This window comes from Acomys russatus, chromosome 23, assembly GCF_903995435.1.
Source record: "Acomys russatus chromosome 23, mAcoRus1.1, whole genome shotgun sequence".
NCBI classification, from domain to species: domain Eukaryota; kingdom Metazoa; phylum Chordata; class Mammalia; order Rodentia; family Muridae; genus Acomys; species Acomys russatus.
Window position 1 is genome coordinate 10,703,833 of NC_067159.1, and position 15,480 is coordinate 10,719,312.

At 46.5% G+C, this 15,480-nt stretch overlaps 1 protein-coding gene across 1 annotated transcript; it reads left to right on the plus strand.

Moving 5' to 3' along the window:
* Nucleotides 1–3,912: 3,912 nt before the first annotated feature.
* Gstm3 (glutathione S-transferase mu 3) lies at nucleotides 3,913–7,033 on the plus strand. Its single transcript, XM_051165498.1, has 8 exons — nucleotides 3,913–4,080; nucleotides 4,437–4,512; nucleotides 4,803–4,867; nucleotides 5,499–5,580; nucleotides 5,673–5,773; nucleotides 6,290–6,385; nucleotides 6,473–6,583; nucleotides 6,844–7,033. The coding sequence occupies exons 1-8, from the start codon at nucleotides 4,033–4,035 to the stop codon at nucleotides 6,940–6,942; spliced, it is 678 nt and encodes a 225-aa protein (XP_051021455.1). The 5' UTR covers nucleotides 3,913–4,032; the 3' UTR covers nucleotides 6,943–7,033.
* The last annotated feature ends 8,447 nt before the right edge of the window (nucleotides 7,034–15,480 follow it).

Below are 15,480 nucleotides of genomic sequence, written 5' to 3' on the forward strand. Positions count from 1 at the left end.
GTCCCCGGGGCCTTTGTTGTTAATAGTTTGTGTACAAAAAAAAAAAAAAAAAAAAAGAGAGAGAGAAAGAAAGAAAGAAAGGAAGGAAGGAAGGAAGGAAGGAAGGAAGAAAGAAAAGGAAAAAGAGATGGTCTAGAAATTTCTTTTGGCTGAATTTATCCAGGACTGCAACATCATCCCAGGCTAAATACCTTATTTTCAGACGGCTTATATCATTCCCTCAACTTCATGGCCTCACAAAAGCACCTCTTGTAACTGGTAACACAAAGTATGAAAGAAAAACCTTTTCCCCAAAAAAGAGGAGGCAAGGGAAAGGCCTTCAGAGTCTGACTTGCTAAGGCAAGCTAGCTTTAACAGAAAAGTAAAGGTCTTAGAATGGGTCACCGGCCTTGGCTCCTCTCAGAGCTGAAAACCAGGGGAAACCTACAGGATTAGAAAAAACACGTTCTATCCCAGTGTTCCCCAAACTTCATAGAAAAGCCCATGGTAAGGTAAGAGGCTACAGCAAAACACAGTGGAGCCAGCAAAAATGAAGTATTAGGCCATCCTCCATCTGAATCCCGGACCACTCAGGGCACTTGAGTGGTCCACCCATCTTCTCCAGTCTTAGGGTTCCTTTTTCTACTAAGTGGGCAGAACACACCACTGTTTAGCCTGAACCGGACTATATTAACTAACAAGTGAAACACCTACATTCTTGCCTGATGTGCTAGAATGCTCTATATGGTTTAGACCTCAAGTTAATTTGTCACTGGCTTTTGCTGTCTTGGAAAGAATAAACGCAAGCAGTAGAGACTCGTGTGTCTATACTGATTTCTTCCTTTTTAGCAAAATGTCCTTTTAAAGAGTCTGAAGTTTGAGTCCGCTAAACTAAAGCATGGTATCCCACACCCAGACTCGGGGAGTAGGTGCTGGGGATCCTGAGGAGCTGTGCTGAGGGGGGTGAGCAGAGCAACTCTGGACACCCCCAACCCCATCCCTCCACAATAGCTCGCACACCCACTCCCCTGCCCAGCACCGACAACGGAGCCAGGAATGAACACAGAGGCTTGGCTCTTCCCCAAGCTGCAGGAGCATCCCCCAAATCTTACACTGTCTCACAGGAACTTTGATGCCTACATCGCTAAATCCAACTGTTAATCCTCAGACTTCGTTATATACAGCGACCTGTCAGCCACATTCGATGGGGCTGTTTACTTGGTCCTCCCAATGTCTTCCCTTGGTTTCCAGGACACCTGGTTTCCCTCTCACTGTTCCAGCCACTATTTCAGACTCCTTCTCTGATTCGTCCCTCCTTTTAAGTGCTGTGCCACAGCAGCTCAAGCCTGCACACCATGTGTCTTCTCTGTGGCTCTCACTCCCACGGTGATCATACAGTTTTACATGCGGTCTATAGAATGACACCCCTTGTATGTTGACATGTCTCTGCCTCCTGCACCAGCGCAGAAGATTGACTCTAGAAACCATTTGCTGGAGAGTGAACCTCTTACAAGGTCCCACATATATACCCACATTCTTTTTTTGTTTTGTTTTGTTTCGAGACAGGGTCTCTCTATGTAGCCTTAGCTGTCCTGGACTTGCTTTGTAGACCAGGCAGGCCTCAAACTCACAATGATCCACCTGCCTCTGCCACCCATTCTTTTATTTTAATTAATTAAAACATTTTTTAATTTGTTCAATTTACATCCTGATTGTAGCCCCCTCCCTCATCGCCTCCCAGTCCTGCCCTCAGCTCTCCTTTCCCCTGGTCCTCAGAAAGGAGGAGCTCTCCTCCCTCATCACCTGACTTCAGCCTATCAAGTCTCATCTGGACTGCCTGCATCCTCTTCCTGGGTGGCCTGGCAAGGCTGCCCTGCCATTGCTGGCGGGAGTGCAAACTTATACAGCCACTTTGCAAATCCATCTGGTGCTTTCTCAGAAAACTGGGAATAGTTCTACCTCAAGACCCAGCTATTCCACTCCTGGGCATATATCCGAAAGATGCTACACCAAACACCAAGGACATTTGCTCAACTATGTTCATAGCAGCTTTATTCATAATAGCCAGAATCTGGAAACAAGCTAGATGTCCCTCAGCCGGAGAATGGATAAAGAAACTGTGGTACATTTACACAATGAAATACTACTCAGTTATTAAAAACAAGGAAATCTTGAAACTTGCAGGCAAATGGATGGACCTAGAAGGGATCATCCTGAGTGAGGTAACCCAAGTCCAGAAAGACACTCGTGGTATATTCTCACTTATAAGCAGATATTAGCCACATAATGCAGGATAACCACACTACAGTACACAGACCTAAAGAACCTAAATAACGAGGAGAGCCCTAGGGAGGACGCTTAATTCTCATTCTTCAATACAGTAAGTCCCCTTCCTACTGGAGCCCCCCCCACCCACCCACTCATCCCCCTCCCTATATGGTAGTTCTTTATTGCTTCACTCCATAATATGTGTATCGTTCTCTGACTTCCTAGACACTGATATTTGTTTCTGAGTCTCCCATTAGTGGGTTCCTCCTCCAGGGTAGGGACTTTTGTCTGCTGACTCTAGTTCTAGGACCTCGGCATCTAAAACAGTACTTACCCATAATAGGTACTCAGAAACACTGGGGGGGGGGGGGCAGTAGCAAATGAAAAATGGTCGGGCTTCCTGTCTCCAGGCCACTGTACATAAGGAAGCCAGATCAGTGACCTGAAGGAAATTCTGGCAGTGTCATTCATTTAATCAAAACATCTAGGTCTGTATTGGTCACACAGTAGGAACATGTGGCTCATGCACATAAGAATGACCTTACCCTTGGTGGAGGTGTGTCTTAATTGTACGGCGCACACCTTTAATACCAGCACTCGGAAGGCAGAGACAGGTGGATTGCTGTGAGTTCAAGGCCAGCATGGTTTCCAAAGTGAGTCCAGGAGAGCCAAGGCTACACAGAGAAACCCTGTCTCAAAAAACCAAACAAAAAGTGTAAGGTGCTGAAACAAACAATAGAACATATCTCAGTAATTTTCATATTACATTCTGAGACAGAATTTACTGGGCTAAATAAAGTATATTATGAATTCACACACGCGCGCGCGCGCACACACACACGCACCTCTTTTTTTAACTAGAAGAAAAACATTTTTTTTTTTTTTTTGAAGAAGACATTTTCAAAACCACATCTGTGTTTTTGCATTGTACTTCTAGTGGACCTTATGGTCTAAATTCTATACACTTCCCACAGAAGAAAGAGAAAACAGTCAAATACTCTCTCTGGCAGTCAATACCTTTTACAACCTGCCCCCAAACTCTTAAGTCTCCTTCTCCCACAAGCTCATAAACCAGCCTAACTCAACAGCACCTCCTGTTTATCTTATCTATCTCCCACCTTTCAGTGTTTGCTCGACTCTCCTTCCTGAAGTGTCCTTTGGGGCATTTCCAATGTGCATAACCTATTCTTTTTCTCGCTGTCCACGGCCTCCCTCACAGTCTTCATAGAGCCACTTTGATTCTTGGTAGAAAATATTTCTACCCTCAGAGTACTTTAGGTTTTGCCTTATACCTGATTCATCTCCTACCTCACAGTATTACGTGTCTAAGTGATTTGTTAGTGTGTGTGTGTGTGTGTGTGTGTGTGTGTGTGTGTGTGTGTGTGTGTGTGTGTGTGATTGCTGTTTATCAAGCTTTCCTTTTCAGCCCTTCACATGCCCCACTACGGGAGCTAAAGACAGCGGTTCCCTTGTGGTCAGAATTCCTACTCTCGCTGACCCGATGCCAGCTCATTATGCGGCATAGCTCTCACGCTGTCCAGGTAACTAAGGTCTTGGTCCCTAGTTCCGGAGGAGTGTCGATGCATCAGCACTCCCGCGCGAAGCCTTCAGGAGCTGCCGCAGCTGCGCGTGCGCGTGGCCAAGTGACCGCGCGGAGGGCGGGTGGAACACCGAGCGAGGCAGGAGGAGCCAGTCCGGTCACGTTGCCACCGCCCAGAGCGTCCAGTATAAAGTTGGACGACCGCAGTCCTTCGACTATCTCTGAAGGGCCTCAAACCACTCAATATGTCGTCTAAGTCGTCTATGGTTCTGGGTTACTGGGATATCCGCGGGGTGAGTGGCCCCTCGCCAGCCTGGCCTCTGGGACAGAGAGGTGCAGGCGGGTCGGGCGGGGGTTGGGGGACCGGTGGGCTGCAGCTGGTGCGGTAGCCGCCTCTCTGCTGCGACTAGGATCAGCTAAGCTGCCTCCGAGGCCGACCTCCGGCCATCCTATAGGGTCCCCAGACCAGTGCGGAGAAGAAGGAACTGCATGTCCCTAGATCTGTTTCTGCTTAACGACAATTTCCCACTACGGGGTGCAGGGGCTTGGAAACTGTTGGGTTGGGGACGTTGACCGGAGGGGGTTAGGAGCAAGTGGGTACCGCGCAGGCGCGCTGACTGGGGTCTTTCTCCATCCCCTTAACCTTTAGCTGGCTCATGCCATCCGCATGCTCCTGGAGTTCACTGATACCAGCTATGAGGAGAAACGCTACACGTGTGGGGAAGGTAATGTCTGTGGGTGCCGGTGGCCCTCCGCATTGGGCCAGCGTGGTCCTATAGGTGTCTTTCACGTAGAGGAGAGCACCACACCGAGGTCATGTGGGACTCCTGTACCAGTTAGCTGGTAACGGTGCCAAGAGAAGCCCAGCCTTCCCTCCTGCTGTCCAAGCCCATGTTAATATATTGGCTGCAGAAACTCAAGGGTTGGCTTTTGGCCATTGAGAACTCAAGATATCAGGACTAAGTCGTTTCTCAGCTAGGTTGGTAAGGGGTTGGGTGCCACTTCTCTCTTACAGCTCCTGACTATGATAGAAGCCAATGGCTGGACGTGAAATTCAAGCTGGATCTGGATTTTCCTAATGTAGGTGGCTTTGGAGGAGTAGGCAGAAGGGAAGGCGGTCGAGTGTGTCTGTTCTTACTTCATCTCTGGTTTGAGAATCTAGTAACAGACTCTTCAGGTGGATAGAATGGATAGGATTCAAGGGTCATTGAAGAGGAAGGAGAATAACAAGTTTAATTCCCACAAAACTATCAAACACTAACATTTTCCTGTCTCGGAAAGACAGGCCATAAGAGACATTGGTTGCTAGCCAGGTCTGTGACTTTGTCACTGATAGATACCAAGTATTTTCACAGTAGCCTAAATGTGTCCCGGTTTCTTAAGTGTCATGGTTGCTAAAACCAATATTCTTTAACACATGCCATAAGCACACTACTCTTATAGTATTATATTTTAAAGTATAGAATATTTACACTTTGCCTTGTAAAAGTATTCAGAGAAAGTCTACATGCCAGGTGCAAACATCCATGCTGACACATAGAATTAAGCGCCCTTGTCTAGAGTCTGGTGGGGACCGAGTCCTAACTTCTAGTTTGTTCTTTCTCCAAACTTCTACTCTATCTCACGTTCACTGCCTTGCAAGTCTCCTCTTTCCCAGAGCGTGGGGGAGGCGAGACCGTACCAGGTTCACTGTTTTACTTTCCTCTCCCAGTTGCCCTATCTCATGGACGGGAAGAACAAGATCACCCAGAGTAACGCCATCTTGCGATACATCGCCCGCAAGCACAACATGTGTGAGTGGGCTAAAGCTGACTTAAGAGGCAAGGCAGTTTGCTCGCCTGGAGGTAAGTAATCCCAGGGGTGACTGACTGTCATCTGGCTACAGGTGGTGACACCGAAGAAGAAAAGATCCGAGTGGACATCATGGAGAACCAGATAATGGACTTCCGCATGCAGCTGGTTCGGCTCTGCTACCATTCTGACCACGTGAGCTTCCTTATCTGCAATCAGCAGAAGTGCTTAAGCCTATTCTGCTTCTGTCTGCCACCGCTGTCTTTCCATCAACCCAAACCATAAGGGTTGAAACAGACTGTGGTTTTTTTTGTTTGTTTGTTTGGTTGGTTTGGTTTGGTTTGGTTCGTCCTGAAATGCTGGTGTTAGCTCCTCCTACTTTCCAAAGCTCAACTCCCTATTCTGCCTCCTCCAAGTGAAGGCAGGAAGAAGCTGTCTAGAGAAGGGTCTGGTGTATCCATCACTGGTCCAGCCCTTGAGGGAAGAAGGGAGGGAGAAGGGGACGGAGGGAGGGAGGGAAGAAGGAGAGAGGGAGGGAGGGAGGGAGGGAAGAAGGGGAGAGAGAGGGAAGGAGGAAGGGAGAGAGGGAGGGAGGGAGGGTGGGTAATGTGCGTAGAAGTCCAAAGACAACATTAATATCAGACCTGGGAATCAAACACTGGTCACCCCAGTTTACCATCTTGTCAACCCATTGCTCTTTTCCCCTCCTAGGAAAGCCTGAAGCCTCAGTACTTGGAACAGCTACCCTCACAGCTGAAACAGTTCTCACTGTTCCTGGGGAAATGCTCATGGTTTGCAGGGGAGAAGGTAGGAAGAAGACACAGGGGATGTCTGTCTGTCTCAGCAGGTCTCAGTGAACTCCTCTGGCCTCACATCTCATTGTCCTTGTTCTAGCTTACCTTTGTGGACTTTCTCACCTACGATGTCTTAGACCAGAACCGCATGTTTGAGCCCAAGTGCCTGGATGAGTTCCCAAATCTGAAGGCTTTCATGTGCCGTTTTGAGGTGATGTTTCCCGTCCCTTTCTCAAAGATATGCACAGGCACCCCTCCACCCTGCAGGCACCATTGTACCCGCCCAACAGCAACTTCTGCCTGAGTGGCTCAATGGTTAGACACCTCTGGGCTTTTAAGTCTTGGGATGATCTTGGCTTTTACACCCTGAAAGCGCCAGCAGACAGAAATAGGTGAAGTGAAGACAGAGAGCCTGTGAGCGGCACTGTTTGGTTGCGGGTTCTAACAAGACCTGGTGTGCTTTTCCTTCAGGCTCTGGAGAAGATTGCGTCATTCCTGCAGTCTGACCGCTGCTTCAAGATGCCAATCAATAACAAGATGGCCAAGTGGGGGAACAAGTGCTTATGCTGAGCCAGCACTCGCTGCTCGCTTTGTCCCGTCTCCTCCTGAGGGACTGCCTTCTGTCTTTTCCACTCTTCTAAATAAACAGCAGCTCCATTAACTGGTGTCTAGATGGATTTCTTGTCAGCTTAAAGGCCAAAGGAGAGTGAGGAGCCGCTGAGGATGGAGATGCCATGAATCCATGCACAGCCACGTTGACAGGCTTTACTCCTCGGCTGAGCTCAAGGGCTAGAAGTTATCCCCAAGCTTGAGTGCGCACTGGGAAGTACAGGTTTTGCCCAGTTTGAGGTGGCAAGTGCTTTAGACAGACACAGAAACCCCATGAATCCATGGGGATAGGTAAAACTGTGTGGTGCTAACAGATGCAACAGAACTGGGCCTTGCAAACGACCCATGTCAGCCAGGGGAGGGAGTTTAATGTGAGAAAGGTGGCATTTCAAACCGGTGGGCTTGTTCGAATAATTGGTTACTAATTAAAAATGAGGGAGCCCTGTACCTCATACTAGGCAATGTGCAGTGATCCTGAAGACTAATACAGGTACCTGAGGAAATAATCTATCAGTTTCAAAATGCAAATCATATTCTGTGGCCCAACCACTCTCTTTGTGTGTTTGGAGTTTTTTTGTTTGTTTGTTTCAAGGCAGGGCTTCTCTGTGTAGCCTTGGCAGTCCCGGCCTCACTTTGTAGATTAGGCTGGCCTCGAACTCACAGACAACTCTGCCTCCCCGAGTGCTGAGATTATAGGCATGCGCCACTGTGCCCGGCTCAACCACTCTTTCTATGCAAGATCACTAAAAACATGTATACTCCAAAAGGTAAATTGTGCTGGTATCATGTAAGTAGATGCGCTATAAACGCCCAGGGGTGGTAGGGAATGTCACATGGCAGTGAAGGAGGGGAAGGAAATGAGTGAGAGGTGGTTGTGGTGGCATACACTCAGAAAGCCGGTGCCGGAGAGGCAGAGACAAGCAGCTTTCTGTGAGTGCACTGCCCAAAATCTAGCCAAATAATGAGTTCCTGGACAGTAAAAAGCGCTGTCCACAGTGAGGGGTCGCAGTGGACGGTATCCTGAGGAGTGGCACTTGAGGTTGTCCTCTGGCGTCCACATGTGTGTAAAAACAAACATGCACGTACAGCAGCTGTGTGCAGCTGAATTCACACACAGAATGAACTATATGAACCAACATGGATCCCCAACATACTTCTGAGTTCCGAAATTAGTTTGCAGATACGGAAGTAGAGCGTGTCAACTTTTTGTGGTATAAAAGTGCGAGCTCCCCCCCCCCCACACACACACACACATTCTTGTTAAGTCCAGGCCTGAGAAGCGGCGAATACAGACAGAGCTAACAAAGCCCTGGTTTTCAGAGTGAGCCTTAAAGGGCATTCAGAGACAAGCTAAAAAATTTCCTTTTTAGCTATGAGAACTAGGGGTTTTTTTTTCAAAAGACAAAATGATTTAATTTTAACGTTTTGTTTATAAATGTAGTGAGTATAGAAGGTCCAGCACACATGATGCCAGAAGCCTAGTATCTGTGTTTTGTGTCTGTTGGAAATGGAAACAACACAACTTCTTCTTTTTATATCTGGACCACAGTTTCCCCTCTTCCAAGTTTCCCCCCTCCCCCAGCTCCTCCTTTCTCTTCAGAAAAGGGCAGACCTCCCATGGATATCAACTAAACACGGCATATCAAGTAGCAGTAAAACTAGACCAGGCAACCAAGTAGGAGGAAAAGGATCCCAAAAGCCGGTGCAAGAGTCAGACAGCTCCTGCTCCCGCTCTTAGGAGTCCTATGAGAACACCAAGCTACACAGCTGCAACACACACATCTAACTAGTTTTAAGAAAACAAAGTTAAAATTGATTCCTGTGGAGATTGAACCAGACCACATCTTTTTAAAGGTTTTTTTTTTTTTTTTTTTGAGACAGGGTTTCTCTGTGTAGCCCCGGTTGTCCTAGAACTCTCTTTGTAGACCAGGCTGGCCTCAAACTCACAGAGATCCGCTTGCCTCTACCTCCCGAGTGCTGGGATTAAAGGTGTGCACCATCACACTCGGCCCAGAGCACAATTTTTAATGAAGCCTTCAGCCCCAGAGAGGAACCTGAGACCAGATTCCAAAGGTCTCACTAGTAAGGGACATAGGACCTGGATGGCCTGAAACCCAGTGCGGTCTGGAGAGCTTCCTCAGGAGGGACAATGTAGACGCCACCTTTCACAATTCCTGCCAGCATAGTTTTGTGTCTTGGTGGGACATCAATTTCAGGAGCATGAGAGAGTGGTCTGCCCTAGAGAAAGCCTCAGGGATTTAATCAAGGAGAGAAGTTGAGGGCACTGCTGGGACAACTAGAATCCAAATAGAAATGTACTGGGCATTGATGCGTATCAATATTACAGGCTTATCAGCCTAACACAGCACATGCGTATTAGGTTTCTAAAATGGGTGAGAGGTCTGGACCCAGCTTTACTGAGATGGAACTTGATCTCATACGAAACCTGTATGCAGTGTGCAGGAAGGGTCCTTCCTGATCCCCAGCCCGACTGGATGAGGCTCTGCTTCCAAGCTTGTGATTGTTGACAGAATTCAGTTCCTGCTCCCTGGCCTCAGTTTCTTGATGGGTACCAGCTAGCAGCCACCTCCTTCCTTGTGAACGAGGCCTTGCCAAAACACTTCTCCCAAAGTCAGGAAAAAAGCTTCCTGGGAAGAGAGATGTAATCATATGTAACATGTCACTGTCCTAGCTGTTTGGGCATTGAATGCCCTCCAAAGGCCAATATGTCACAGGCTTGTCATCCCGCTGCGGTGCTTTTGGGAGAGGGTAGAGCCTTTAGGAGAAAGGGCCCTTGGGGGAACAGTGGGACTCTGGTTCCTTCCCCTATCTCCCCATCTCCCCACCGCCACCACCACTTATTTCTTAGATGCCACGGGGTTAAAGGTTAAAGGTACTGTGCCACTACAGGCCCAAAGCAACAGGGCCAAGGGAGCGGGGATTGCAATCTCTGCAATTTTGAGTAAAAACAAAGCCTTCTGCCTTTAAAGCTGATGTGTCGCAGGTATTTGTCACAGTGTCAGAAAGCTGACAGAAGACTAAAGGTAAATCAGCCATTTGATGGGAGGAGACTACACCATGGCCATCTCAGAATCTGCTCCCCACAGGACAGAAGGCAAGAAAATAGAAAAGTAGTCCTGCAGCTTCTAAGTCACTGCAGTACAGTGAGCAACTGTAAGACAAAAATGAGTGCACATCTATTGGTAAACATGAATTCCAGATCTTCAGGTTATAAACAAATTGCATTATTGTTTTTTTTCAAGACAGGGTTTTACTGTGTAGCCCTGGCTGTCCTGAAAGTCACTCTATAGACCAGGATGGCCTCCAATTTACAGAAATCCTCCTGCATCTGCCTCCTGAGTTCTGGGATTGCATCTTCTATTTTTTTTTTTTTTCTAGGCATTATGTTCCTGGCCAATTGTATGGCTCAAAAATGTGAAGAAGGCCACTGAAGGAAGAGAGGTGGCCCTCCAGTCCCCAGTCAGCCTTGAACTCTTAATTCTAACATGGCCCGAGACAGTAATGATGTCGCAATGGCCATCTTTTGGTTGGTTCTGGTGAACACAGCCTGTTGTCTCATAAGGACAGAGGGGCACAAATAATGATACTGAGTGATGGGTTACTTGAGTTGCCACATAGGTTAAAAAAAAGGGGGGGCCTTGTTATCAATGTATTCAGTTTGGTGGAGCAGTTCCCCGAAAGTATTAGGAAGCCAGCTGGTTTTCTTGTTGCAGCTTGAGTACCAGCTTAAAGCATTTCCCAGTCACACAGAAAATAGCTTACAGGATTAAAAAAACAGTTTGCATTTTGAGTTGTTTCCTGATGCAGTGGGCGGAGCAGGAACACTGATACCCTAGGCTTAGATCTGCCTGGAAAGCCAGCTTAAATGGGGGGGCTTTATGAGAACACCTGGCCTCTGCATAGAAATTGCACATTCCTGTTTCCTCCATTGCAGAACTGGTCCCTTAAATAAATGACCGTGCTGCTAACGAGCAACTGACCTGGATGGTGAAGGGGAGGAGGAAATTTAGCCGATGCTTTTTCGAATGTGCCAATCAGCTCAGGTCATTTTGTTGCTGTCTAGTGGCTTCTGAGGTCTCAGAAAAACTGTGGTCTCTGGCTCACCTTCATGATGGCTTCTGCTCCTTTCCCACCTGTATCCTTCCCTTCCCCCAACACCCCCCACCCCCCCCCCCCATGCCCTCACCACCTACCCTGGAGTGCTGGGTTCCATCTTGCTGAATTCCTTGTGGAACAAGCACAGGCAGGTGTTGGGGGATGCTCTCATGTATGTTGATGTTAATTACTATTTGCTGTCTCTGTGACCCACCTTTCAATTAATAAAAAGCCATCCCACCTGGGCAGGGCAGAGGAGATAGAGGTGTGGCCATGGGGGGGTCCCAAGAAGGAGAGAGAGGAATCCTGGGAGAAAGAAGAAAGGAAGGCCAGGAGGAGGAAGGAGAGAGACCTGAGGAGAGGAGAGGAAGGCTGCCATGGGTTAGCGGGAGGAGAAGCACATGGCCAGCGTGGATGGAGAATTCGGCCCAGATGAAAAACATTAACAAGTATTTGAGATTATGGATGGGAGGCAGCTTGATAGAAATTGGTAGAAACAGATGGCATAAACCACTATGGGAAGTAGTTTAGAGGGTTAATGTCTGCCCTGCCCCAGGTTAACTAGGGCTATTTTAAAATATAACAAGTTTCAGTGTCTTAATTGATCGCTAGCTGGGCCTACTGATCATACTAATAATACAGATAATTTAAGAACAATAGACTGGACTCCAGATATTCCAAGGCCGGCTTCCCACCAGCGGTAGCCTCCTGTGTATAGGTCTTCTCGAACAAGCAAACTGCTCCCTCGAGCTGCCCTGAGCACTAAGTTAGTATTTCTAGGACACTTTGGGGATCGATATTATAAATGCAGACTTATAAGTCTAAATCCCACGAAGCACCATATTTTCTTTTGCTTTTTCAGGCTTCTGACCTGTTCCATTGTCCTTTGCTTTCTCTGCAGCCCGTTTGTCCCACCCATTCGCCTTCTCCAAGCCTAGGACTGACATCTGCTAAACCCTGCGGAGCTGTCACTTCCCTGAGAGAAACTTCCACAAACCTCTCAGTTCCAACTGTGGACTTGTCAGCCACTTTGGCCCACTAAATACAGTAGAACTTCTACATGTTTCCCAAATAGATACTTAAAGAACCAGTGCTTAAAATCCCACCTCGGCCTCCTACCCATGGACCGTGAAGCTCTCTGTTCTGCTTGGAGGCAGAACACAGGTAGCCGAACACCCTGTTCCTAAAACAAAAGGAGGCGATTCAGACAGAAATGTTTAGCGTTGAGACAGAAGTTGAGCTTCAGAGGGGTCTGTGAGGACAGAGAGACCAGCTCTGTGGCCTGAAAGTAGGTTATTTGATATCACAGCCTGACTCACTCCCTGCTTGAGCCAAATGGAATGAAATACTTTTGAAAGTGAACAGGGATGGGCTTGTATTTATGGGGTTTTCAACGGAAATAATTATAGGTGGCTTGTATGTGGAGCTTAGAGCTGGAAGAAAAGATTAGGTAGGCGTGTGTGTGTGTGTGTGTGTGTGTGTGTGTGTGTGTGTGTGTGTGTGTGTGTTTACTCTTAATTAAATATATATAGTGCAGTGTTGTTAGAAGGAGGGGTCTTCAATGAAATAGTAGATCAAACAGAGTAATGTTATAGGTTTGAAGCATATTAGAATTATTAGGTATCTCCATATTTTATTAAGGTGTAATGCTTCCAATTATATTAACAGATATTCTTTTTTGTTGCTGCAGATAAGGTCTCATACACAGCCAAGGGAACCTCAAATTCATGACGATCCTGCTGCCTCATCCTCAGTGCTAGAATTACAGGTGTGTGCCACCACACCTGGCTGCCAGGTACCCTTCTTAAAAGTGAAATTAAAATCCTTTCTGCTTTCCTCCCAATTCATGTTTCACATGAGAGGAGAGCTATGGGGTATAGGTAATACAATAGACCCTAAGGCCTCTCAGGTGGGCCTGGGCTTCTCAGAAGACACTGGAGCTACCTCACAATGTGGCTTGGTTGACAAAAGCATGTTCTCTGTTTGAAGTGTAGTAATAGGAATCTTTGGTTCAGATGATGAAATAATTGTGTGCAAGTGTGAGGGCCTGGGTTCAAATCCCCAACACCCATGTAAAAAGCACCTCCCAGCAGGGCACTGTGGAACATAGAGACAAGAGGATCCATGGAGCTTGCTGGCCAGCCAACCAATCTACACAGTTAATATGTTTCAGGTTTGGAGAGAACCCCCATCTCAAAAACCAAGGTGGAGAAAGGTAGGGTGTCAGGCAGGCCCCAGGATGGCTTTTTTACTCTCAAGCTAGATTCTGTCCATCACCACCACCATGAAGAGAAAAGACAGGAACTGTTGAGAGTCATGCCAGGTTGGCTGGTGTGTGTAAAATGCTGTTTCCAGAAAGCTAATAAGAGGTATTTTAGAGCGTGGTGAGTTCTGAGTTTTCCAATTCTACCAATCATTGGTTGAAAAGCTGGCATAAACCATGAAAGAGAAGAACCTTTGTGTCTTGGACCCACCAGGGGCTGCCCCTGCCCCCAAGGAAATTCCTCTAGGATCCCCCATATCCAGAGCCATTCCATTTGCTGAGGGTGTGTAGAAGACAGTACACCCCTCCCCCCTCCCTCACCACCCCTCCCCCCACCCCAAGTGACCGTTTCTCTCTCCCTGGGCACAATCAGTTCCTGGAGCAGTCAGTGGAGAGAACAGAGCACATGGCAGGGGAATAAAAGAAGTGACAATGGGCTTCTTGGCCTCGTTCCAGCTCTTAGAATGAAAGCGCTTAGCTTCTCCCCTTCACTATGGCATTAGCTGTTGGTCTCTTATATGTGTCCCTTGTTATGTTGAGGTGCATTTTTTTCTATACCTAATTTGTTGAGAGTTTTCAACCTAAAAGGGATGTTGGAATTTACTGAATGCTTTCCTGCATATTTTGAGGTGATCACCTGGTTTTATTCATTCTCTTGATGTGCTCTAGCCTATGTACTCGCTTGCATACGTGGACTCATGGTTGCATCCCTCAGACAGATCCCAGAGAACAGTCTTTTAAATATGCTGTTGGGCTCAGCTTGTATTTGAGCTCTCTCAGCTTGTATTCTGCTGAGTATTTTTGGACCCCAGTTCATGAAATATATTGGTCTGTAGGTATCTTTTATGTCTGTGTGTCCTTGTCTAGTTTTAGGATCAAGATAATGATGGATCTGCAAAATGCACTTGGAACAATCCCATTCTCTTTAAACTTTTGGAATAATTTAAGAAGAATTTGTATTTGGTTTTTTGTTTGTTTGTTTGTTTGTTTGTTTTGTTTTTTTACACAAATGTTTGGTGAAGCTGAGCAGTGAAGTTATCTGGTCTTGGGCATTTCTTTAACCACTTTTTATTTTTATTTACATGTGTGTTTTGCCTGCATGGGCATCTGTGACTCTCCTGCACTACTGGTGCCTCTGAAGTGCAGAAGAGGCTGTAGGAGCCCTTGGAACCGGAGTTACAGGCACTTATGAACTGCCATGAGGGTGCTTGAGAATTGAACCTGAGACCTCTGGAAGCGCAGCCAGTGCTCTTAATCACCGAGCCATCTTTCTAGCCCTCATCAAGAGACCTTTTATTGCTGGTTTAATGTTATTGCTCATTACTGCTCGGCTAAGAGCTTCTATTTTTTGTGGTTTACTTTTGGTAAGATATATGTCAAAGAATTCATTGATTTATTCTATGTCATCAAAACCTTCCATTAAAATGTTGCTCATAAAAATATCAGATCATAGACAGGCATGGTAGTGCATGCCTGTAATCCCAGGCAGAAGCAGAGGCAGGCAGATCTCTATGAGTTCGTGGTCAGCCTGGTCTACAAAGTAAGTCCAGAACAGCCAAGGCTACACAGAGAAACCTTATCTCCCCCAAACAAAAACAAAAACAAAATGAAACAAAACCACCACCAACAACAACAGCAACAAAATGTCAGATCTGCCTGGGTATTTCTGTCAGGTACAAAGCAATTGTTTCCCATGTCATCTCTGGTGTCATTTGTGTGAGTCTTCCATCTTTTTCATTCCTGGGCCCTCTCTCCAGCCTCTTCTTCTCTTTTTTAGTTAATTCTAGCTAAGTTTGTCCACTTTATCTTTTGAATAGCTTGCTCTTTGTTTTTCACATGTTTTAGTCCCAAATTCATTCATTTCTGCTTTATCTTTTCTCTCCTTCTACTAACTTGGGCTGTCAATTGCTCTTCTAGCTTAGTGAGATGCAGTGATAGGTAAATTTGAATTTTTGCTTTTTTGTTGTTGCTGTTACTGGCATTGATTGCTACACCACCACTCCCTTCTTGCTACTACTTTAATGTATCCTGAAGATTCTGCTATATCGTATTTTCATTTCTTCAATAAACATTTTGATTTCTTCTTTGATATGTTTTTAATATATTTGTACTCTTTCCAA

Coding starts and splice junctions, on each gene's coding strand:
- Gstm3 (XM_051165498.1), top strand. CDS start 4,033: ATGTCGTCTAAGTCGTCTATGGTTCTGGGTTACTGGGATATCCGCGGG. Junction 4,868..5,498: donor TGGATCTGGATTTTCCTAAT/GTAGGTGGCTTT, acceptor TTCCTCTCCCAG/TTGCCCTATCTCATGGACGG. Junction 6,584..6,843: donor CTTTCATGTGCCGTTTTGAG/GTGATGTTTCCC, acceptor CTTTTCCTTCAG/GCTCTGGAGAAGATTGCGTC.